Source organism: Hibiscus syriacus, unplaced genomic scaffold (genome assembly GCF_006381635.1).
Source record: "Hibiscus syriacus cultivar Baekdansim isolate YM2019G1 unplaced genomic scaffold, ASM638163v2 tig00116995_pilon, whole genome shotgun sequence".
Lineage (NCBI taxonomy): Eukaryota > Viridiplantae > Streptophyta > Magnoliopsida > Malvales > Malvaceae > Hibiscus > Hibiscus syriacus.
Window position 1 is genome coordinate 833,373 of NW_024063511.1, and position 21,564 is coordinate 854,936.

At 35.2% G+C, this 21,564-nt stretch overlaps 4 protein-coding genes and 1 pseudogene across 4 annotated transcripts; 3 read left to right on the forward strand and 2 right to left on the reverse strand.

Moving 5' to 3' along the window:
* Positions 1–3,417: 3,417 nt before the first annotated feature.
* LOC120193385 lies at positions 3,418–5,008 on the forward strand (annotated as a pseudogene).
* A 172-nt stretch (positions 5,009–5,180) lies between these two features.
* LOC120193388 (ATP-dependent Clp protease adapter protein CLPS1, chloroplastic-like) lies at positions 5,181–7,347 on the reverse strand. Its single transcript, XM_039195897.1, has 3 exons — positions 7,187–7,347; positions 5,891–6,041; positions 5,181–5,576 (listed from the first exon to the last, which is right to left on the reverse strand). Exons 1-3 carry the CDS (start codon positions 7,248–7,250, stop codon positions 5,348–5,350), a joined length of 444 nt encoding a protein of 147 aa, XP_039051828.1. The 5' UTR covers positions 7,251–7,347; the 3' UTR covers positions 5,181–5,347.
* Positions 7,348–7,766: 419 nt separating this feature from the next.
* Positions 7,767–21,564, forward strand: LOC120193430. Its single transcript, XM_039195925.1, has 7 exons — positions 7,767–8,055; positions 8,135–8,358; positions 19,405–19,572; positions 19,786–20,047; positions 20,135–20,301; positions 20,467–20,616; positions 21,000–21,564. The coding sequence occupies exons 1-7, from the start codon at positions 7,767–7,769 to the stop codon at positions 21,033–21,035; spliced, it is 1,296 nt and encodes a 431-aa protein (XP_039051856.1). The 3' UTR covers positions 21,036–21,564.
* LOC120193384 (GDT1-like protein 4) lies at positions 8,723–13,106 on the forward strand. Its single transcript, XM_039195895.1, has 13 exons — positions 8,723–8,936; positions 9,045–9,113; positions 10,000–10,059; positions 10,174–10,221; positions 10,771–10,859; positions 11,005–11,041; positions 11,137–11,184; positions 11,942–12,010; positions 12,096–12,140; positions 12,242–12,303; positions 12,462–12,534; positions 12,634–12,718; positions 12,962–13,106. The coding sequence occupies exons 1-12, from the start codon at positions 8,919–8,921 to the stop codon at positions 12,703–12,705; spliced, it is 690 nt and encodes a 229-aa protein (XP_039051826.1). The 5' UTR covers positions 8,723–8,918; the 3' UTR covers positions 12,706–12,718; positions 12,962–13,106.
* LOC120193386 (ATP-dependent Clp protease adapter protein CLPS1, chloroplastic-like) lies at positions 15,833–18,003 on the reverse strand. The gene is made up of 3 exons (XM_039195896.1): positions 17,851–18,003; positions 16,607–16,757; positions 15,833–16,295 (listed from the first exon to the last, which is right to left on the reverse strand). The coding sequence occupies exons 1-3, from the start codon at positions 17,912–17,914 to the stop codon at positions 16,034–16,036; spliced, it is 477 nt and encodes a 158-aa protein (XP_039051827.1). The 5' UTR covers positions 17,915–18,003; the 3' UTR covers positions 15,833–16,033.

The following is a 21,564-nucleotide window of genomic DNA, read 5'->3' on the forward strand; positions in this document are numbered from 1 at the left end:
ATCGATTCAAGTCATTTACAATCTATGACTATCGATCGTATTATCAAACAACTCCAGTTACACAACTCCCAAACTGATGCATGTCAACAAGTCAATTTATTATCCTTCCAGTGTATTCACTCTTTAATACCATAATGCAGATCCATAATCATCCCATAATCATCGCTAAATAGATCTTCCAACGGTCTTTATTTCATTTCCATGTTTCAATGATATCAGGAAATATGGACGTACTTGATTCATGGTTCATAACCCATAAGGACAATTCATCATGTAAGTTCAACAGTGTTTCCAAAGTCATCCACTCACCTAATTAATCCTCAGTCATTGAGTTTACTTAGTTCGTTTAGTAAGCAAGTCTATCCCGGTTACTTTAGAGTTTTCCAGAATAATTCAGACGTTTCTGAATTTCAAATACATGTTGTATTTCCTTTCAGTTCAATTTAGTCATATAATAAAGTCATTCTGGTATTCGTGGTTGAATTGTCTCACGAATACCCACTTATTAGTACTGTATGCGCTCTAGCGTTGAGCTGAGCCAAGTACTTTCAGAATTATCATTGATCCAAATTTGAGAAGACGAACAAACATTCGAGTAGTATCTATATCATTCAGGTAATGATATAGCACTAGCATTGGTTGATCACTTAAGCTGCGTTCCATAACTTTTACTGGTAGCACAACATCCATGATTATTTGGATTTCTTAATTAATCCAAGACATTTACTTATTCTAGGAATAAGGGTATTTTGGTCATTTTGGTGCTCAACGTTTTTTCTATTCATTCAAAGCTTGAGTATATCCATTCATTCCTGAGCTTGGTGTCATTCTTAAGTCATTTCCATTCCAGGGGTATTTTGGTCATTTTACAGATCCAATGTATTTCCATCATTTCTTACGTTCGATCTTATTATTTAATTTAATCTTATCACTTACTTCAGTCCTTTCAAACAATTCTGACAAAGAGCACATTCAATAACTCATTATTCAGAATTTTCGGTAATTTCCAGGTTAAATGTCTTTTCAAGTGTTACTAACGAATTTTCATTTTCATACCCCAACAATCAAATCAGTAATTTATCGATTTAAAAACAAATTCTCAGGTTACTCTCTCATTTTGAGTCAACTTAGACTATTTCAACTCTCAAGGGCATTTTCGTAATTTCACACCCAGATACTTTTGGTATTAACTCTTAACGAAAATAAATATAGTTCAGAGATTCTATGCTTAATTGCTTACCCGAATATTCTCGGATCTTGAAATGATTGATTAACAGACTTCTAGTATCTTGCATTAACACTATTGGGTTAAAAACCGATTATCCAAATTTTCTAAACAAACTAGCATTTCTTATGCACATCTATAGTTTTATCAGATCAATATATCTTTTCAGAGTTATTAATCAACTTTCAGGGACATTATTGTCATCTTACAACATGAGGGTAATTCTGTAATTTTACCCTACCGTAATATTCTCATAATTTCCCATCCAAGTACCTTTGATGAAATAAATTATATGTTACAGATCCAAGTTGATTCCTTTATCACTATAAACAAAACTTGTAATTTTAATTATAATAATCCATCAATTTCTTATAAAAGTCATTTAAACCATAATCAGTTATCGAATTTTTATCGTATTCGGATCGAGTGTATAAATTAATTAACTACACATATGAGACCAATATTATCTTATTCATGCATTTACCAATATTCACATGTTCCATGAAGCATAAAGAGGTAGTAAAGTATTACCTCGATTTCCGTGCAATACTGATCGACCATTAAATTCCATTCGAACGCCCTCGATCTTTAATTCAACTTCCAATAATTCCTCAAATACATAATAATATAAATTTTCATAAAAAACGGAGCTTAATTCTAAAAAACAGATCGAATCGGGTGATTAATCAGTGCAAAACAACTTACCGGGTTCGAATTGGATGAAACAGACCTCAAAAACAGACTTCAAACATCAAAATCCCAAAATAAGCCTTTATAAAAAAAATAGTCAACTATGCTGCCATAAACTCCTTATTCTCTAATTCGAGCTTATTAACTTTGATTTCAAGCTTCCAGTCTTCTCATAAACTCGAACATCTATTACTAAATTGAATCCAATTAATTTCCCTTACCACAAAAATAATTTATTAAAATCTAAATAATAATTTAGGGGCCCAATTTAATATTTAGCTACCAAAGTAGGGACTAAATTAATCTTATTGAAACTATTAATACATAAACATAACTACATGGAAACTAGAAAGCAAGGTTAAGTTCTTACCATTCCTCGAGGACTACCTTGATGATTCCCCCTTTTCTCCCATTATCAATTTTTTTTCAAACAACCTACGTGCTCTCATTTTCCATTCACACTTTTCTTATTTCCCTTCTTCTTCCACGCCTAATTCCTTTCTTATTTCTCGTTTTCTTTCACGCATAATTCCTGTTATAATCCTTATCAACATGCTCTGAAACAAGAAATCTTTAACTTCAAATTTTCCTCCAAATTCAATAAAAAAAAAAACAGATCAAAATTGTTTTAAGAAAGTTCCAAAAACGAAAGTAAAATCTTTATTTACTTTGACCGAGTTTAAGGCACTTGACGAACCTCCAATAATGAAATAGTTTTCTTCATGGTGAATACTGGCAGTGGATGATATGCAAGCATTGTAACGACTAAAGAAAAAGGAGATGTAGCATTTTTCTTTGTTCTAAGATTTGTTTGTTTCAAATATGACTTTGCACCAACATATCTTAAAAATGAGTGGTTCTAAATATTTTGAATAAACTAATAAAATTCATAACAATAATAGATGAATAGAATTCACGTGAATTCTAGCATCCTTTAAACCACATATTTAATTAAAACTAACATCACCATTTGGGGTGTGTCACAAACCATCAAATGATTCGATAATCGAACATATGCTAAAGGATGTGAACAAGTGCTACCACCAGGATTCAACAATAACAACTTCGAAAACGGATGAGAGATTTGGTATCATATTAAACGATAGACGGGGAAAGACACGTGACCCTAATAATGAAAGTGACAGGTCAAGCAAAACTGATAACTAAAACGAATCCGAATATTTCGGTACGAGGTAGAAAAGCCACGTGAACCTAATTGCTATTCCCTTGCAACTTATTGTTTCTTTATAGATTAGATCTCTCTGTATTGTAGTCGACTAGTCGCCTCCCCTGGGTACGTAAATTTCCTTCATTTTTATTTTATATTGTAGTCGCCTCCCCTGGGTACCACCGACACCACCCGAGTTAACAACTCAGGCGGGGACGGAAGTTTATATTCTAAGTTTTTAACTCTTAATAGGCAAAAGAAAACAATCTGTATTCTCTTCGAAAGTTTGGGGTTTATTTTTCAGCTATTCCAAACCTGCCCTGCAACTGCAATCATGAGCTCACTTGTGCAAGTAAAATTTTATTTTTTTGGTTCTGATTTTTGTTCGTGTGTCATCTCTTCTTTCTTTTTTGTTTTTGAAAGGGTTTTTCCAAATCTCTAGCCATGACTGTGCTATCGGAGATAGGCGACAATACGTCTACTGCGGTTAGTCAACCTTTTAAGTTTATGTATTTATGTATGTTACATTCAACTCGAGGGAATAATCACGCTGAAATATCTTCATAAATCCAGACTTTACTTCTTCTTCTAATTTCTACTAGGCATTTCAGAGCCTGCTGATTTTAGGACATAGTGGTTTTCATATTTCTATTTGTATGTAAATTCAAACCCCTTGATCCTCTGAACATCACCACTTTGCATCTTTCCAGCAATAGCTTGAACACTGATGTTCCTTAAAATCTTGCACTTGTTTTAAGATCTTAGCAATGCGTCATCCGAGGGGGTTGTCTTGTCAGGATGCATGGCATCTTTAATTGTAAGTGTTTTTCATTTTTCCTTTTCATTCAGGTTAACTTTGTAAACTTCTTTGTTTTCTCGAGCATCATAGTTATTTGAAACATATTCATTTGCAGGTGATGACTATTCTTTCTGCTGGTGTCCGCTGGGCTGCTCCAAATCTTGTAAGTGGTTTGATTGTTGTTCGAGAAAGATTTCGATCTGTTTTAATTTCGATTATGCAGATCCCTCGGACATGGACTCATCACATCACGACAGTGCTGTTTATCGGATTCGGTCTTTATGTGATGGAATTATGGAGGATGGGTAATGCTTAGGAAGAGTAAGCTTTTTAACTATAAATTGATTGAGTTGTGATCTAACTATGTTTCCAGTTTCTTATTTGATATTTGTTCAACAGGACGCTGATGAAATGAAAGAAGGCGGCGATTTCTCACACGGTTTTTCTCTCCCATGTTTCTGAAGGTTAAAACTTTACATAATAAATTTTTGGCTATAGTGAAACCATTTGACTCTGTCTATTTTGCATGCAGGCATTTTCCATCACGTTTTTTGGTGAATGGGGCGACAGGAGCCAGGTGCACTTCTGCAAATGAACTGCATATCTCTGTTTCTTCTGTAACAACCCACCATTGCATCTTCATTATTTTTACTGTCTTTCAGCTTGCTACCATTGGCCTGGCTGCTGATGAGGACCCATTCGGTGTGGTTCTAGTTGGCATTCTGTAAGTTTTACAGAAGCAATGCTATTTCCTTCCTATTTTTCATATCAGTAATGTTACTCCCTTTTTTCCCTAGAGGACAAGCATTGTGCACCGCCACTGCTGTCATAGGAGAGAGAGCTTGGCGTCTCGGATATCTGAGAAAATTGTAATTCCGACCTCCTGTTTTCCTTTTACCCTCATTCACGCCACATCTGTGGTCTGCATATTAACATCTCGAGCAACTTGTGAAACCAAGTTCTTATCACTTCGATGCAGGTTGCACTCGCCGGTGGAGATCTTTTCATTATTTTCGGAATCCAATCCTTCATCTCCCCAGTACAGTCTTGATGAAGCTACTAATGATTAGTGCAGATTTTGGTCTGCTTGGAACTGGAGGAATGCTTCCCTGCGCAAGTCTCTAATGCTCAACTCTTTTTCTATTAGCTTTCTTGTTTTGTTATGACTTTAATTTCAGATTTTTCTTATTATTTATGGATTTTTTAAGGTTGTTCAACTCATTCAAAATCAATAAGTGTAAGCAAGAGCCAGGGAGAAAGAAAATAGTAAATGAGACCGATTCTTGTCTTTCATTTTGACTATAGGGGATGTATTGTTTAGGGATCATACAATAAGAGCACTAATGAGATATATACCATCTAAAAGCTCTGTAAAAAGGGTATATTTAACAGCGATATAGAACGAAACGGTTGGCTCGGTTGTCCCCGACTCTTTAGCAACCGCCACTTGCCGGTTCAATTGAACTTAAAGCCCGTTCCCTCGTAGCTGCATGCAGTGTTCCTCGGCATCGGCCTGAGCACATATAATCACCACTGCCATGCCATTGTAGTGTGCTTCTTGCATGATGTTAACAGCATTGTCAAGTGTCATTCCGGGGATGACTTTCATCAGTACTTGCACGACGTATTCCCGTTTGTTGAAATTGTCATTGTGCAGTATGACTCGATAAGGTGGAGCGATCTTTCTCGATTTCCTAAGCAATTCAAACCAACAAAGATGTTAAAAGAGAAGGAAAAATCTACCGGATAACAAATAACTGGGGTACCATACGCAGACATTGCAAGTGCTAATTGTGCCAATGCATTTGGAAATCCCCTCGTTTTGCAATCACACCAGCAAATTGATTTCATACAACCAATTAAAATAATAATGCGTCAAATAGATGCTGTACAAAAATGGTCTAAGAATGGGATATGTCCCGGTAAATTTATGAGAAGGATGGTCATAACACAAATTAACACACAATATTTCACATCAACTATAAGAACTTCGAATTTGGGCACTCACTTAAGATCAAACTCAGATTCACGACCGGGAGTCGTTCGCTCGATAACTGGCTTCTCCAAAATTCCTGCTCCTTTACCTGATCCGGTGGTCGAAATAGCCATGAGAATGCCACGGTTGGTGCATGCCCCCCTGCAACGTGACTGTTTCTCCCCTGTTTAAATAGTTTTGATTTAAAACCGTTATTGCAAAACATGAAGCCATCAATATACACACTCTACTGATAAACCAACAAAATATATGGAAGACATTTACAGAAACTGAAACCAAATAGAAGAGAACATCACAGCTATAGCTTTTTCTCTGTCAGATATCTAATATAATTGTTTGTTAGAGCAGATGAGAGGAAAGAAGATTCATCAAATCCAGTCAGTAAAACAATCAAGAGAATTCAATCCGTTTGGAAAATAAATAAGATTAATCAAACAACATAACATTACCATCACAAATGTCTAGTTTTCGGATTATCAATGATGAAAAGCTATATTTTCCATACCTTTAATAGTTTAATTTAATTTGAAACAACTACTAAATTCAAGAAACCGCTTCAGATTATCCAGAGACCGACTACTCCTTAAGGTTGAACATACCAAGTTTCTACATCTTCTCATTTTTTTCTCGGAAGAGATAACCTCTGGTTACGATTCAATGAGCTAATGCCTCAGTAGACAAAATATTCCTATTTTTTCATCAAACAAACAACAAAACCCATATTCATATTGCGCAATGCTTACCCTTTTTACAACCATATACTCAGTAATTCGAATAGAGGCAAGTTGTTTTATAATGATTTCCATCCATGTCCATCCTAAAGCAACAATTTTTGCTTTTGCCTTGCCTGCAAAAGTTTAAATTCCATCCTCCAAAAAGTAGTAAAGACAGCAGTGCAACTCAAAAGCTGAATTAACTCAAAGCTCAAAGCTTTTCAGATAATCCTATCGAAAAGGCTGAATTAAATCCCGATTCATAAGCAGCAACGAATATAAAAAATAGATTTCAAAATACCCATCTCAACACAGAAAGACCAATCCCACCCTTAAAATCTGAAATGTTAACAAAGCATTTGTGGGTGTACAAGTTGGATTGTTTGATAATTATTGGAGAAATTAAGCAGAAAAGATACGATAATCGTGGACTAAGCGAAGTTAACACGAAACCCAGATGAGTTTGTGATGGTATTATGAGAGTGTTCATTAATCAATCAAGTAAAGCTACAAACTTTACTAGAAACCCAGAATTAAAAACCAACAAATTAAAAGTGGGCAAAATTTGAGAGAAGAGAAATAGAGAAAGGAGAACCTGGTTTGGTATTGAAGACAGTGTTGGGTGAGAGTGTTAATCTCCCACGTATCGCAGTTTCCATAACTCTCTCTCTCAACACACACAATGTCTCCCTTCTGTTCTGTATCTGTATCTGTAATGAGAAATGTTTCTCAATCACTGTTTCCTTTTTCAATTAAAAATAAAATATTCGGGGAAATGATTTTTTTTCTTATTTCTGAGTTTTCAAAATTTTAATTGACTTAAAATAATTTGTGAACAGAAATGTTTTTTTTATTAAATTTTAAAAAAATCATAAACTATGTTTTTCCTTTTAAATCTTTAAATTATTTTTGATACAGGTTAATTACAAGTATTTATATTATTTTCTATCAAACAAACGAGTCTCAATTCGATCTAGTTTCAACAAATCAACTTACGTATGATAAATCAGAAAACATGAGAAGAAAACCTAATATCAACGCCGCTTACGGCGATTGGAGATATACCAATTGTCATCTCCTTAGAGAGACCTGGATCTCCTGCGATACAAGATGAACATAGAGCCACCAAGAAGGTAAAAAACAGAGCAGATGCGTCGACAACCAAGGAGAACTACATGGAGGATCTTTGCATGGATAAATCAAACGAAAACTTAGATAGTAACAAGGATACATGGAAACCAGCACCGAAACTCTCCTATGCAGCAATTACGGCAAACGGTCCTAACAAGGACTCAAACCCTTCAGCAGCATTGAAAGAACAGGAGATCACATTCAAAGAGGGAGATGTGACGATTGACAGATCTAGAGACTTCCCAAAGATAAGCTTCTCTAATCGTGTTCATGATCTTATGGATCAAAACATGAAACAAACGATTATCGTACGCTTGTTGGGAAAGAAGATCGGCATTCGAGCCATATGGAATAGAATCAACGCCTTGTGGAAAAATAAACCTAATCGACTTAGACAATGACTATTTTCTAGTCAAACTCGAGCGCATAGAAGACCATACCAAGGCACTCACAGAAGGTCCATGGACAATCTATGGAAACTATCTTACGGTACAACCCTGGAACAGAGAATTTTGTTCACCCAGTCTTTCTTTATCCCACTTTCTGGGTCTGGGTTTAACCTCTAAGTTTTGTTTTACGTACTCTAGAAGGATGATGTTGCATTGTCTTCAGCCCGGAAAGCTCCAATCCAAGAAGGTAGTGTTACTCTTGGGCTCTCTCGTTTGTTTTCATGTTCTCATGATTCTGCTCTAAGTTCATGATAAGAAAAAAATGGGTTTTTTAACCTCATAATTAATCGAAGTGCCTTAATTTGAGAAATCGAATGTAAATTAATAAAAAATAATAATAATTTTAATCGAGTACGAAAACATAAATAATCTTTTAAATTAATTGACGTCATCCCTTTCACATTTATTTCCGTAGAAATTGGAGTAAAATAATACGCGTGACCCTAACGCCATAAAGTGAACACACGCGCCCAAAAAACGCTCTCTTTTTGAACCTTTTACGAAACTTCCTTTTTCTCTTCAATTATTTATTAGATCTGTTTTTTCGTAGTCGTCGCCGCTGGGGTGCATAACTACTGTTTTAGAACTCCCAGCGACACAGCCCGAGTTACCAACTCAGAGCTCGGATTCACCCGGACAGAGAAGAAAGTCAATCTTCTATCCAACTCCAAAAGGAGAAAAAGAAAATAACTTTATTTTCCGCGAAAGTTTGGGGATTCCTTTTCATCTATCCTTGCAGCTGCAACCATGACCACACTTGTGCAAGTAATTTTTTCGGGATAAATCCAATTAAAGCCTTTCTATTTTTCTTTTGTTATGATTTAAATTTTTTTCGTTAATTAATCGTCGATTTTGTTGTTCTGATTTCAAAAGGGCTTTTCCAAGTCTCTAGCCATCACTGTGCTATCGGAGATTGGCGACAAGACGTTCTTCGCTGCCGCGGTTAGTCAAACAAAGCTTGAACTTAACTATTTCTTATTCTTTTTTTCCTTTTTGGTTTTTTTAGTTCTATTCAAATTATTTATTGCCTTGCGATTTCATTGATTTTGAAACGAATTGAAACTTGAAGCTAGAGTTGAATTGTTGACGGTGTGAGTAGTGAATAATGTGTTAATAAGCCCACACCCTAGATTTACACCTATTGACCTTTAAACATTCAATTTCTCAACCCATCGTTCAGAAAGGCATTGCATATCACATTTCATTGGCTAGTATACTTGAAATTGTTAACATTTTGAAGAAAAAATGCGTTATGGATTCTAGTAGCTTAGTAGTGTTACTGGAATTGACTTGTGGGGAAATTTCTCAGGAAAACAATCATACCATTATGTGTCATTAACGAGGTTAAAATCTTTAATGTTCGAACATTTACTTTCGTTGTGGTGTATTTATTATAGCCACTCAAAGTTACCTTCTTAAACTTTGTTGCATTTGAGTGAAGAAATGGAGCATAGATTGTTTTGAAAATGACAACTTAGCACATGGTCTAATGCTTTAAGCTGTAACAAGCCAATGTCTTCCCATTCTTGGAGCAGACATGTATTTAGTTCAAATGCTTGATGTATAAGACTATTAATTTTTTCACCGATAAATCTTTATTTTGGAGACGTATATGTAACATAATTGTTTGAAAGCACCCGTCGTTTTAGCTTTACTTTAATGATGTTTACATTCTTCATTTTTATGATATACTACTTTCATATTTTTACTTGAATATTATTTCAAATCCCTTGATACTCTGCTTGTCTGAACATCACCAGTTTGATTGCATCTTTTTCAGCAATAGCTTGAGCACTTATGTTTTTTAAACTCTTATACTTGTTTCAAGATCTTGGCAATGCGTCATCCAAGGAGACTTGTCTTGTCAGGATGCCTGGCAGCTTTAATTGTAAGTGTTTTTTCTTTTTTCCCCTTTGTCTGTACATCCTTTTCATTCAAGTTAACTTTGTAAACATTTTTGTTTTCTCAAGCATCATAGTTATTTGAAATATTTTTTCTGTAGGTGATGACTATTCTTTCTGTTGTTGTTGGCTGGGCTGCTCCAAATCTTGTAAGTGGTCTGATTGCTGTTTGAGAAAGACACTTCTGCATTTGGATATGTTTTAATTTCCTTTTAAAGGACCTGAACAATCACACTAAAGTTCGTTTTAGTGGAATTTCAAGATATACCTAGTGAACTAAGTTATTCTTGGTCATCTTTGCCTGGAAATTTTGCCAAATAGGATGAAAAGAGGGAAGTTATGTGTTAGGAAAGGAGCTGTGTTGAATTCAAGTTGATTGATCCCTATTTTGTCAAGTTACATATTATGAAATGCATCGGAGATACTTTTGTGTGGCTATAAATTGCCCACTTATGGCTATATTTTTATAAGTTTTTCTATATATTTGGAGGAGTCTTGAAGGTCATTTCTCCATATCCAAGTGTCGGGTGTCCGACGTGGGTACTTCATGAAAAACAAAGAGTCTGAGCAACATAGCATCAAAAGGCAGTCAGCTTGGATATTTAATTTAATTGAATTTCATTTTGAACCAGACTCAAAACTTTAAACTGGTATGAAAAATGCTCTCATTCTCTTCTTGTACGATTTCTATTATGCAGATATCTAGGAAATGGACTCACCACATAACAACAATGCTGTTTTTCGGATTTGGTCTGTGGTCTTTATGGGATGGATTTATGGAGAGTGGGTAATACCTTTTCTGTTACCTCTTTTGTCCTTTTCGTTCTCTATCATTTTCGTGGGCGTGATTCTATTTGTCATGCTTTGGTAGAGTGAGCTTTTGTTTAACTATAAATTGATTTTGGCGCAACCTAAATATGTTTCCACAATAGGAACGATGAAGAATTAGCTGAAGTTGAAGCAAAACTGGTAATTTTTTAAATAAATTTCCTGATGTTTAAGTGGACATTTTCTTTTCAATGAAAAAAATGGCATTGTTTATGTTACTTTATTGTTATGACCAGGATGCTGACTGGAAGGACAACACAAAAACAGTAAAGGAGGGAAGTAAGGTACAAAAACAACCATGCCAAAACACATTTGATTTCCTGATAGGACATAAATTTTTGTTACTAAATTTCTTGCAAGTTTATCAACCGAAACCTAGGTGATTGTAAATTCAGTTGACTTGAGTTGATCCGGATTCAACCTTGAAATAACCCAGTAACTTGAACTAAGCAAAATACATATTATATTTATGCTTTTACAAATGCAGTTTAATATATTTTTAAAATTTAGAAATGGCTTAAATTCAACTTGAGTGGAAATAATTTGTAATAGTCAATGGCATGAACCAGTCTATTTTGAAACGCAAAATTTCACGAACATAAAATGCTTAATATAGTTGTCTTAATCTCCACATCACATTCAACTTTAATTTCTTTCCTTTGTTTCTTTAATGAAAAAGCTATTTCTACTTCCTAGATACTAAACAATTCAACCTACATGCTTGAGGGAAATGTTGATTGTTCCATGAGATCATATAACACTTTTTTCCTTTCTTCTTTTATTGAATTCTTGTTAATTGTCTGAAACAAATTTGTTTACCAATGGTATACTTTATTGCTTTTATTTCATGCATCGGTGTATCTGATTTGGGAAATAAAGTTTCTTTGAGCATAAAAGTCAGCAAAAGTTCATGATAATAGTGAGTTCTATGTGTTACGTGCTTCTGAATTCATGACCTGCTCGACATTTTATATTTTGCTAAGTTAATACTTTTCAGTAAAATTGTTAATCTTCTGACGACATTCAACTATATGTTCATAGGATGATGATGACTTGAAAAAGAAGAGCCGGCCATTTCTCACACAGTTCTTCTCTCCAATATTACTAAAGGTTAAAACTTTACTTAACCTATTAGTTTAATATTGATAAGCCTGCATCTTGTCAAACAATTTGACTGTGCCTATTTTGCTTGCAGGCATTTTCCATCACATTTTTCGGTGAATGGGGGGACAAGAGCCAGGTGAACTTCAGCAAATGAACTTCATATTTCTGTCTCTTCTGTACGAGCCACTATGACATCTTCATTATTTTGGATTAAGTATTATTTTACTGCCTTTTCAGCTTGCCACCATCGGTCTGGCTGCTGATGAGGACCCATTTGGTGTGGTTCTTGGTGGCATTGTGTAAGTTTTACCTTGTGATATGTTTCTTTGTATTTACAGAAGCAATTCTATTTCCTTCCTATTTTAATCACTATGTATATATATTCATGGTAGCTTTCTTTTTTATATGCCAATCTATAATGTTACTCTTTTTTTTCCCTTTTTCTTTTCTTTTCTAGGGGACAAGCATTGTGCACCACTGCTGCTGTCCTTGGAGGAAAGAGCTTGGCATCTCAGATATCTGAGAAAATTGTAATACAGATCCATGCTTTTCCTTTTCCCTTGTGCAAAAGTTGTCTGCATATTAATTTTGAGCAAATTCTGAAACCAAATTTTATCACTTTGATGCAGGTTGCACTCTCAGGTGGAGTGCTTTTCATTGTTTTTGGAATCCAATCATTCCTCACCCCTGTTGAGTTTTGATGACTTACTAATGGTTAGTGCTGATTTTGATGTGTTGAGAACTGTTCATTAGAGTTGGCCGGGGGGGGGGGTTCCTTTTGACACTTATAGAAATTGATTATTCACATACACCAAGTGGATATAATGAAATCCAAATTGATCCCACTGTTATGGTATTAGGTATATGATAGCTTTGTACATCGGATATCGCATTTGCACTTAGGTAGATGATGCTTCCCTGTATTTGTCTGTAACACGGTTACTTTGCTTTGTGCAGTCACAGATATAGCGCAGAAGAGCTATTTGATACCGATATCATCTTTGGAAGTGACAGGGTCTCTATGTTCTACTTCGACTCTCATTGACTATTCTTTTTCATTTTTTTTATTTTCACAATATTTAGACATACAGAAATGAAAGGGTCTCTATGTTCTTCTCTCGTTTAGTTTGTCGGAGTTCTTTTATGACTTCCATGATCGGCGACAATACGTTATTCGCTGCTGCGCTTAGTCAAAACTTTTAAGTTTATGTATGTATGTATGTATGCATGCATGCATGTATTGGTGCTGCATTTGCATTTCATCTATTGAAGTTTATTTGGGCTGCCTACACACTCTTGTATCACCCTGCATCGACCTGTTTAAGGGCCGGAATTATGGGGTCGGGTGCCATGCATAACACTCCTAAAAAATGATTTTATTCTTTTATTTTTAAAAAAAATATAAATTAATTCATGATGAAAATTATATTTTTTCTTGATAAATCTAAAATACCACAAAATAAGATTCGGAGCACCTTCATTTCAAAAATACACCGCTTTATCTTCGTTTAAAATATAGGTCGTACTCAGGTCTCATAATTCAAGTCCCGAGTCAATATACCGTGTCTAATTTCGAAGTTTCGAGTAGGTTGTATTATTTTATTAGATAAATTACGTGTTTAGTATTTAAATTATTAATTTTGGTTCGTTTTTGTACTTAAACTTTTATTTTTTTTTAAATCATATTTAACGTTTAGTTTTGTTTTATTTTAGTTCTCGTTAAAAATTTAACGATAAGTTTTGAAAAAAAAATCAAAATTTTAGGTAATAAAATAGATTAAAATTGATAGTTTAGGTATTAAACTCATTAAGTTTTTGACGGTGGGTTATTAAAATGACACAAAAACGAAACATTAGGTATGATTTTAAAAAAAATTGAAAGTTTAAGTATTAAAATAGATCAAAACTGATAATTTAGGAACTAAACACGAAATTTATCCGATTTTAATTTTATGTAATTTATCAAATAAAAATCAAATTTTGTAATAATATATTATATTATAAACATGAAAAAATATATTAAGTTGTTCATGTATAAAAGTAAAAAATATTCAATAGAAGAGTAAATATTAAGAAAATATATAAAGTTGTCTAAATTTTAAGTCGGATTAAGTTTGAACATGCATGAAGTATATTAATTGTGTACATGAGTCCGATTTAAATCCAATTTGATCTGGTCTACGGATACCTCTAACTTATACGTAGAAGTTTTACATGATGGCACGATCGTTTAAAGTCACGTCTGTTAGCAAAAGGGTTTACATTGGTTTTTGGCCACGGTTATCAAGAAACTCTCTCCGGTTGCCAACATTGCGTTTGTTCAGCTTTTGATTTCTCTTGCTGTAATGAGTCACGGGACTATGTACCAATTGGATATTGAAAATACATTTGTTCATGGTAAATTGACTGAAGAAATTTACACGAAGCAACGGTAAGGTTTCTTAAAATCTTTCCAGCAATAGCTTGAACACTGAAGTTCCTTAAAATCTTGTACTTGTTTTAAGATCTTAGCAATGCGTCATCCGAGGCGTCTTGTCTTGTCAGGATGCATGGCATCTTTAATTGTAAGTGTTCTTCATTTTTCCATTTCATTCAGGTTAACTTTGTAAAACTTTGTTTTCTCAAGCATCATAGTTATTTGAAACATTTTCTTTTGTAGGGGATGACTATTCTTCCTGCTGCCGTCGGCTGGGCTGCTCCAAATCTCGTAAGTGGTTTGATTGTTGTTGGAGAAATATTCTTCTGCATTTGGATCGGTTTTAATTTCGATTATGCAGATCCCTAGGACATGGACTCATCACATAACGACGGTGCTGTTTATCGGATTCGGTCTTTGGTCTTTATGGGATGGATTTATGGAGGATGAAGATGAATTAACTCAAGTTGAAGCAAAACTGGTAAGTTTTTCTAATATATTTCCTCATGTTTAAGTGGACATTCTCTCTTCAATGAAAGAAAGAGACATTGTTTATGTTACTATATTTCCTCATGTTTTTCTAATATAATTGACACGAAAACAATCAAGCAGGGAAGTAAGGTACAAAACCTTTTATTTACTAATAAGTCGGTGTGTGTTGATGATGATGGTGTAGTTCTATTTGTCATGTGCTTCTGAATTCATGGCCTGCTTCTTACTTAAAAACCTTCAACTATGTGTTCAACAGGATGGTGATGAACTGAAGAAGAGGCGGTCATTTCTCATTCAGTTCCTCTCTCTCTCTCTCCCATATTTCTGCAGGTTAAAACTTTACATGACCTATTGTGATTGTAGTTAAACAATTTGACTGTGCCGGTTTTGCATGCAGGCATTTTCCATCACATTTTTCGGTGAATGGGGCGACAGGATCCAGGTGAACTACTGCAAATGAACTGCATATTTCTGTCTCTTCTGTAACAAGACACTAGGGCATCTTCATTTTTTTTCTGTCTTTCAGCTGGCTACCATTGGCCTGGCTGCTGATGAGGATCCTTTCGGTGTGGTTCTAGGTGGCATTCTGTAAGTTTTACCTTGTGATATCCCTGTGTATTTACAGAAGCAATGCTATTTCCTTCCTGTTCTTCGTATCAGTAATGTTACTCCCTCTTTTCCCTAGAGGACAAGCATTGTGCAACGCTGCTGCTGTCTTCGGAGGGAGGAGCTTGGCATCTCGGATATCTGAGAAAATTGTAATTCTGACCTGTTTTCCTTTTACCCTCACGCGGTCACACCAAAGTTGTGGTCTGCATGTTAACACCTCAGCAATTTATGAAACCAAGTTCTTTTCAGTATTTATTTAAAGTTGTTCAACTCATTAAAAATCAATAAGAGTAAACAAAAGAGCCAGGGAGAAAGAAAATAGTAAATGGGACCGATCCTTATTCAAAATCAGTGCCATCCTCTTGTCTTTCATTTTTTACTAAAGGGATCTATTGTTTAGGGATCATACAATAAGAGCACTACTGAGATATACACCATCTAAAAGCTCTTTAAAAAGGGTATATTTAACAGTGATATAAACCAAATGGTTGGCTTGGGTTGTCCCCGACTCTTTAGCAACCACCACTTGCTGGTTCAATCGAACTTAAAAGCCCGTTCCCTCGTAGCTGCATGCAGTGTTCCTCGGCATCAGCCTGAGCACATATAATCACCACTGCCATACCATTGTAGTGTGCTTCTTGCATGATGTTAACAGCATTGTCAAGTGTCATTCCAGGGATGACTTTCATCAGTACTTGCACGACGTATTCCCGTTTGTTGAAATTGTCGTTGTGCAGTATGACTCGATAAGGTGGAGCGATTTTTCTCGATTTCCTAAGCAATTCAAACCCACAAAGATGTTAAAAGAGAAGGAAAAAATCTACCGGAAAACAAATATCGGGGTACCATACACAGACATTGCAAGTGCCAATCGTGGCAATGCATTTGGAAATCCCCTCGCTTCGCAATCACACCAGCAAATTGATATCATACAACCAATTAAAATAATTGTGCGACAAATAGATGCTGTAAAAAATGATCCAAGAATGGGATGTGTCCCAGCAAATTTATGAGAAGGATGGTCATAACACAAATTAACACCATAATTCACATCAACAATAAGAACTTCGAATTTGGGCACTCACTTAAGATCAAACTCAGATTCACGACCGGGAGTCGTTCGCTCGATAACTGGCTTCTCCAAAATTCCTGCTCCTTTACCTGATCCGGTGGTCGAAATAGCCATGAGAACGCCACGGTTGGTACATGCCCCCTTGCAACACGACTGTTTCTCTCCTGTATACATAGTTTTTATTTAACCATCAATATACACACTCTACTGATAAACCAACAAGAAATGGAAGACAGAATACAGAAACTGAAACCGAATAGAAGAGACCATCACAACTATAGCTTTTGCTCTGTCAAATATCTATTATAATTATGTGTTTGAGCAGCTGAGAGGCAAGAAGGTTCCATCAAATCCAGTCAATAAACAATCAAAAGAACTCAATCCGTTAGGAAAATAAATAAGATTAATCAAACAACACTACGTTACCATCACAAATGTCCAGTTTTCTGATTATCAATGATGAAAAGCTATATTTTTCATACCTTTAACTTAATTTGAAACAACTACGAAATTCAAGAAACCATTTCAGATTATTCAGAGACCGAGTACTCCTTAGGTTGAACATACCAAGTTTCTACATCTTCTTTTCGTTTTTCCGGAAGAGATAACCTCTGGCTACGATTCAATGAACTAATGCCTCACTAGACATAAATATTCCTTCACCAAAACAAACAACAAAAACCATATTCATATTGGACGACCATATATACTCGGTAACTTGAATAGAGGCGAGTTATTTATAATGATTTCCATCCATGTCCACTCTAAAGCACCAACGTTTGCTTTTGCTTTGCCTGCAAAAGTTTAAATCCCCATCCTCCAAAAAGTAGTAAAAACAGCAGTGCAACTCAAAGGCTGAATTAACTCAAAGCTCAAAGCTTTTCAGCTAATCTTATCTGAGAATCTTCTAACCGGAAAAGCTGAATTAACTCCCAATTCATAAGCATTATTCATAAACACAGCAGCAAATATAAGTAAAATGGATTTAAAAAATACCCATCTCAGCACAGAAAGACCAGTTCCGCCCCTTAAAATCCAAAATTTTAACAGAGCATTTGTGTGTGTACAAGTTGGATTGTTTGATGAATTACTGGAGAAATTAAGCAGAAAAGATACGATAATCGTAGACTAAGCGAAGTTAATACGAAACCCATATGGGTCAGTGATGGTAGAGTATTCATTAATCAATCAAGTAAAGTTACAAACTTTACTAGAAACCCGAAATTGAGAGGAGAAGAGAAATAGAGAAAGGAGAACCTGGTTTGGGATTGAAGACAGTGTTGGGTGAGAGAGTTAATCTCCCATGAATCGCAGTCTCCATGACTCTCTCTCAACACACACAATGTCTCCCTTCTGTTCTGTATCGGTAATGAAAAATGTTTCTCAACCACTGTTTTTTTTCGATTAAATAAAATATTCGGGAAAATGATTTGTTTCTTCTTATTTCTGAGTTTTCAAAATTTTAATTGAATTAAAATAAATTGTGAACAGAAATATTTTTCATTTTGAAATATAACAAAAATATAAATTAATTTCACTTGAACGTAACCTCTTTTAATTTTTTTCCATAAAAAGGTTAATTTATTTTTAATTTTACAATTAGTTTAATCAAGTCTCCAATTTATATATGCTTATAATATACTATAAATCCTTTGTACTCCTTATATATTTTTAATTTAATCCTCCTATTTTTAATTTTAAGAATTTAGGCCCTATATTTTTCAAATATATCATGATCTCAACCTTATCATTAAGTAAAAGCCTCATTAAGGTATATATAAATCATTTTTCATGCCTTTTAAATGAATGGTATTTCACTGATCCAAGTAAGCAGTAAAAAATCTAGGCTAAATGGCCGCCAATAAGAATTTAGTTTTTTTTTTAAATTTCGGTATCAAGTTAAAACAATTATTAAATTCAGGGACCAATTGATATATTATTCCTTTTATGATTTAGCAAACCCGACCCGCAAAATAGCATTGGCCTAGAATCCACGGGAATCCAGCGGGTCAAGATCCGAAGACTCGGCTTCACTTCGTTCTCTTCGTTTCGTTGCGACATTGTAATCTTAGCGAGGTAGGAACCGAATCGAAGGAAAACACCTTGATATCGACCCGGACCATAAATGGCTTATAACTCTTCGATCACAGCTTTCAACTAACAACTACAACAATCAGAAAACACCCATTATCCCCTTTTCACTCCACTTTTCTCCCTCTGTGTTGGAATTTTGTTCACCCTGTCTTTCTTTATCCCACTTTCTGGGATTTTTGTCTGGGTTTGACCTTTTGGTTTTGTTTTGCGTATTCGATAAGGATGATGCTGCATTGTCTTCAGCCCGGAAAGCTCCAAACCAAGAAGGTAGCGTTGCTCTTAGGCTCTCTCTTTGTTTTCATGTTCTCTTGATCCTGCTCTAAGTTTATAAAAATTGGATTTTGATCGGAAAGTGTCGGTGTTAGTCATCTAAAGTTTGAACCTTTTAATTGGATCGAAGTGCCTTATTTTATTGCCCATTTCCATGGCTAAGTTTTTGTTTTTAGCTTTATTTTGATATTTTGATCACAATAAAGAAAAGTGATATTGAATGAATGCCAGTTGTGGACAAGATGATGTGATTTTTTTATAAAGGATGCTCATTTGTCTGAGTTAAAAGGCTTTGTTATTCTTGTTTGAAGGATTTACAGGGCGCCTCTACTTATTTAATCATCCAAATCTATTTTTTTTTGTATGAATTCATGTTTCATTTTAGATTATAGCTTTCCAACTTGATTACTTTTAGGGTTGTTATTGTTGTGTTTGCTATACTGGCAGATTATTTTTGAAGATGTGTTTTCTGCGCGTGATTCTGCCACACTTGAACATCTGAAGGAGTTGAGCTCTAGACGTACAGTAATCGAGGAGTCCATTAATCAGAGCAGCTTCATTACTGAGGCTGTTGCAAGAGAAATGTCTGGAGGCTTGACTTCTCATTGTCTAAGGGTAGTTTCTTAATGTTGTTTTATTCGCATTTTTGCTTCTGTAATCTGTACAACCATTTGCTTTTGTGCTTCTATATCTCCATTTTTGTAATGCATGAATCATTATAGTTGATACTTGCTTTTGATTGTCTCTGCTAGTTTTCCTAATCACCCAAGGTTTCAACAGGTTATTCTGATTGTTTTCCTCCTCTTTTTTCGGTTTGAATTTCATCAGGACCTTCAGAAATTGGAGCAATACCTGCCACTGTTGGAGAACTTGATTTTTCATGTTGATTTGGTCTGCAACAACCACTATGTTGTTCGTTGGATTTCAGAACTTAAGATCCGTTGGAGTAGCGCTATTATCTCATCGTCTTTCTTTAACCTTAGGGGTCCAAAGTTTTTTCAAATTGATAATTTGCGTTATGAGCTTGGTACGACCCTTTACCTTTATGCCGCATTGCTTCGGGAGAGGGCTATAGAAATTCTTCCAACAGGTAGGCAGAGACATTCTCACATCGTATTTTTATTAATCACACGAGTCTTGTTTTCGTAACATTGCTATTTACTTTTCATTTTGCCAGATTTGGTGCAATCCGCCACTCTTTTCAGGGAAGCAGCTGGTGTTTTTCAGCATCTTGCTGTTGAGATTTTTCCCTCATTACAATCTGCACAGTCGGTAGAAAGGCCACCGGAAGCAACTCCATCCATTTGCACTGTTATGAGTCTAATTTGCTTGGCTGAAGCCCAGGTTAGTGTTAAGGCCTTCGCATTTCAACATCACAGGATATATACCACAGGTTTCTGGTATCTTGGCCTGAAATTTAATGCAAAATCTTTTAATATGCAAAGATTTGTTTTTATTGGCTTCTTTAGTACTTCCTTTGTCTCTGATGATTATTGTATTATGAAACAGGCTGTAACCATAAGGAAGGCTGAAGAAAAAGGAACAACTGTTGGTCTTTTGGCAAAGTTGCAGTGTGGTATTATAGAGTTACTTGGTGAAGCCACTGCTATTCTATATTCAAATACTGGAGAGTGCAAAGATATTTCGTCGAGTTTTCTGGTATTTTCACACTTTTTCTTTCCAAAAATCGTCGGCATGTCCTATTCCATGATTAAGCAAGCTTAATCAGTTTTATCACTTTAAATTTGCCTACTTTAGTTGATTGTAAATTATTAGCATAAAATTTGACATGATATGATTAGCCTTTTTTCCACATGTTATGAACATATGGTGATTTTCTTTACACTTTATCAGTGATCTCCATTCACCAAAAAGTCTACATCCCGTCTTCTTCGAATACCTTGCAGCATTGTGTTATTCTTAATAGTAGAGTGATTTTACTGCAAATAGGCTATTTTTAGAGAAACTCCTTGTTTGTTGTTGCATTAAAACATATCCTCTGTGAAGGAGATGACACTATATGATATCCGTGAACCGTGCAGGAATTTATTCATCTTGCAAAGCTCTACATGAGTTAAGAAGTCTGAAATACCTTGCAGAAAGTCTAAAGATAGCTGAGCAACTTGGAGTTGCTGTTGGAGTTCTTCGCGATGCACTAATCAACGCAAAGAAGAAAGTTCCAGGAGAAGAATCCTGGAGATCCATCTTCGGAGAAGAAATCGATGCTGCTGCTGACGTGCTACGGAAATTCGAACACGAGAACGATTTCGTTTGGCATGAGAAGATCCCCACCGGAGATGAGTTGCCAAGACTACAAGGTAACAAGATTGTCAACGCGATACCGTGTAATCCCAAAAGGTGGGAGAGAGAACTTAGTTTCAAGATATAAATGTACATAACATTTTGTGTGGTAAAAGTTTTCTTGGATTTGAGAGAGGAAATGCTCACAGCTTCCTGGCCTTCTTAATTTGTAGTTACCACCATGTTTTAAAAACAGTCCATATAAACAAGGGATTTACAGTGTGTTGAATGCCAAGGGTTTAGATTTTTACAGTCTTTAATTTGTAGTTTTCAATGCTTTTTGTAACATTTTGGTAGAAAGTAAGG

What these genes read in the sequence shown, in the direction of transcription:
- LOC120193388 (XM_039195897.1), bottom strand. Translation starts at nt 7,250, where the DNA reads ATGGAAACTGCGATACGTGGGAGATTAACACTCTCACCCAACACTGTC. An exon ending in TGTCTTCAATACCAAACCAG is followed by an intron (nt 6,042 to 7,186) that starts GTTCTCCTTTCT and finishes CTATTTAAACAG; the next exon opens with GGGAGAAACAGTCACGTTGC. An exon ending in GAATCTGAGTTTGATCTTAA is followed by an intron (nt 5,577 to 5,890) that starts GTGAGTGCCCAA and finishes TGAATTGCTTAG; the next exon opens with GAAATCGAGAAAGATCGCTC.
- LOC120193430 (XM_039195925.1), top strand. Translation starts at nt 7,767, where the DNA reads ATGGAGGATCTTTGCATGGATAAATCAAACGAAAACTTAGATAGTAAC. An exon ending in TGACTTCTCATTGTCTAAGG is followed by an intron (nt 19,573 to 19,785) that starts GTAGTTTCTTAA and finishes GAATTTCATCAG; the next exon opens with GACCTTCAGAAATTGGAGCA. An exon ending in TATAGAAATTCTTCCAACAG is followed by an intron (nt 20,048 to 20,134) that starts GTAGGCAGAGAC and finishes TCATTTTGCCAG; the next exon opens with ATTTGGTGCAATCCGCCACT.
- LOC120193384 (XM_039195895.1), top strand. An exon ending in TCTCTCCAATATTACTAAAG is followed by an intron (nt 12,011 to 12,095) that starts GTTAAAACTTTA and finishes TTTTGCTTGCAG; the next exon opens with GCATTTTCCATCACATTTTT. An exon ending in AATGGGGGGACAAGAGCCAG is followed by an intron (nt 12,141 to 12,241) that starts GTGAACTTCAGC and finishes CTGCCTTTTCAG; the next exon opens with CTTGCCACCATCGGTCTGGC.
- LOC120193386 (XM_039195896.1), bottom strand. Translation starts at nt 17,914, where the DNA reads ATGGAGACTGCGATTCATGGGAGATTAACTCTCTCACCCAACACTGTC. An exon ending in TGTCTTCAATCCCAAACCAG is followed by an intron (nt 16,758 to 17,850) that starts GTTCTCCTTTCT and finishes CTATGTATACAG; the next exon opens with GAGAGAAACAGTCGTGTTGC. An exon ending in GAATCTGAGTTTGATCTTAA is followed by an intron (nt 16,296 to 16,606) that starts GTGAGTGCCCAA and finishes TGAATTGCTTAG; the next exon opens with GAAATCGAGAAAAATCGCTC.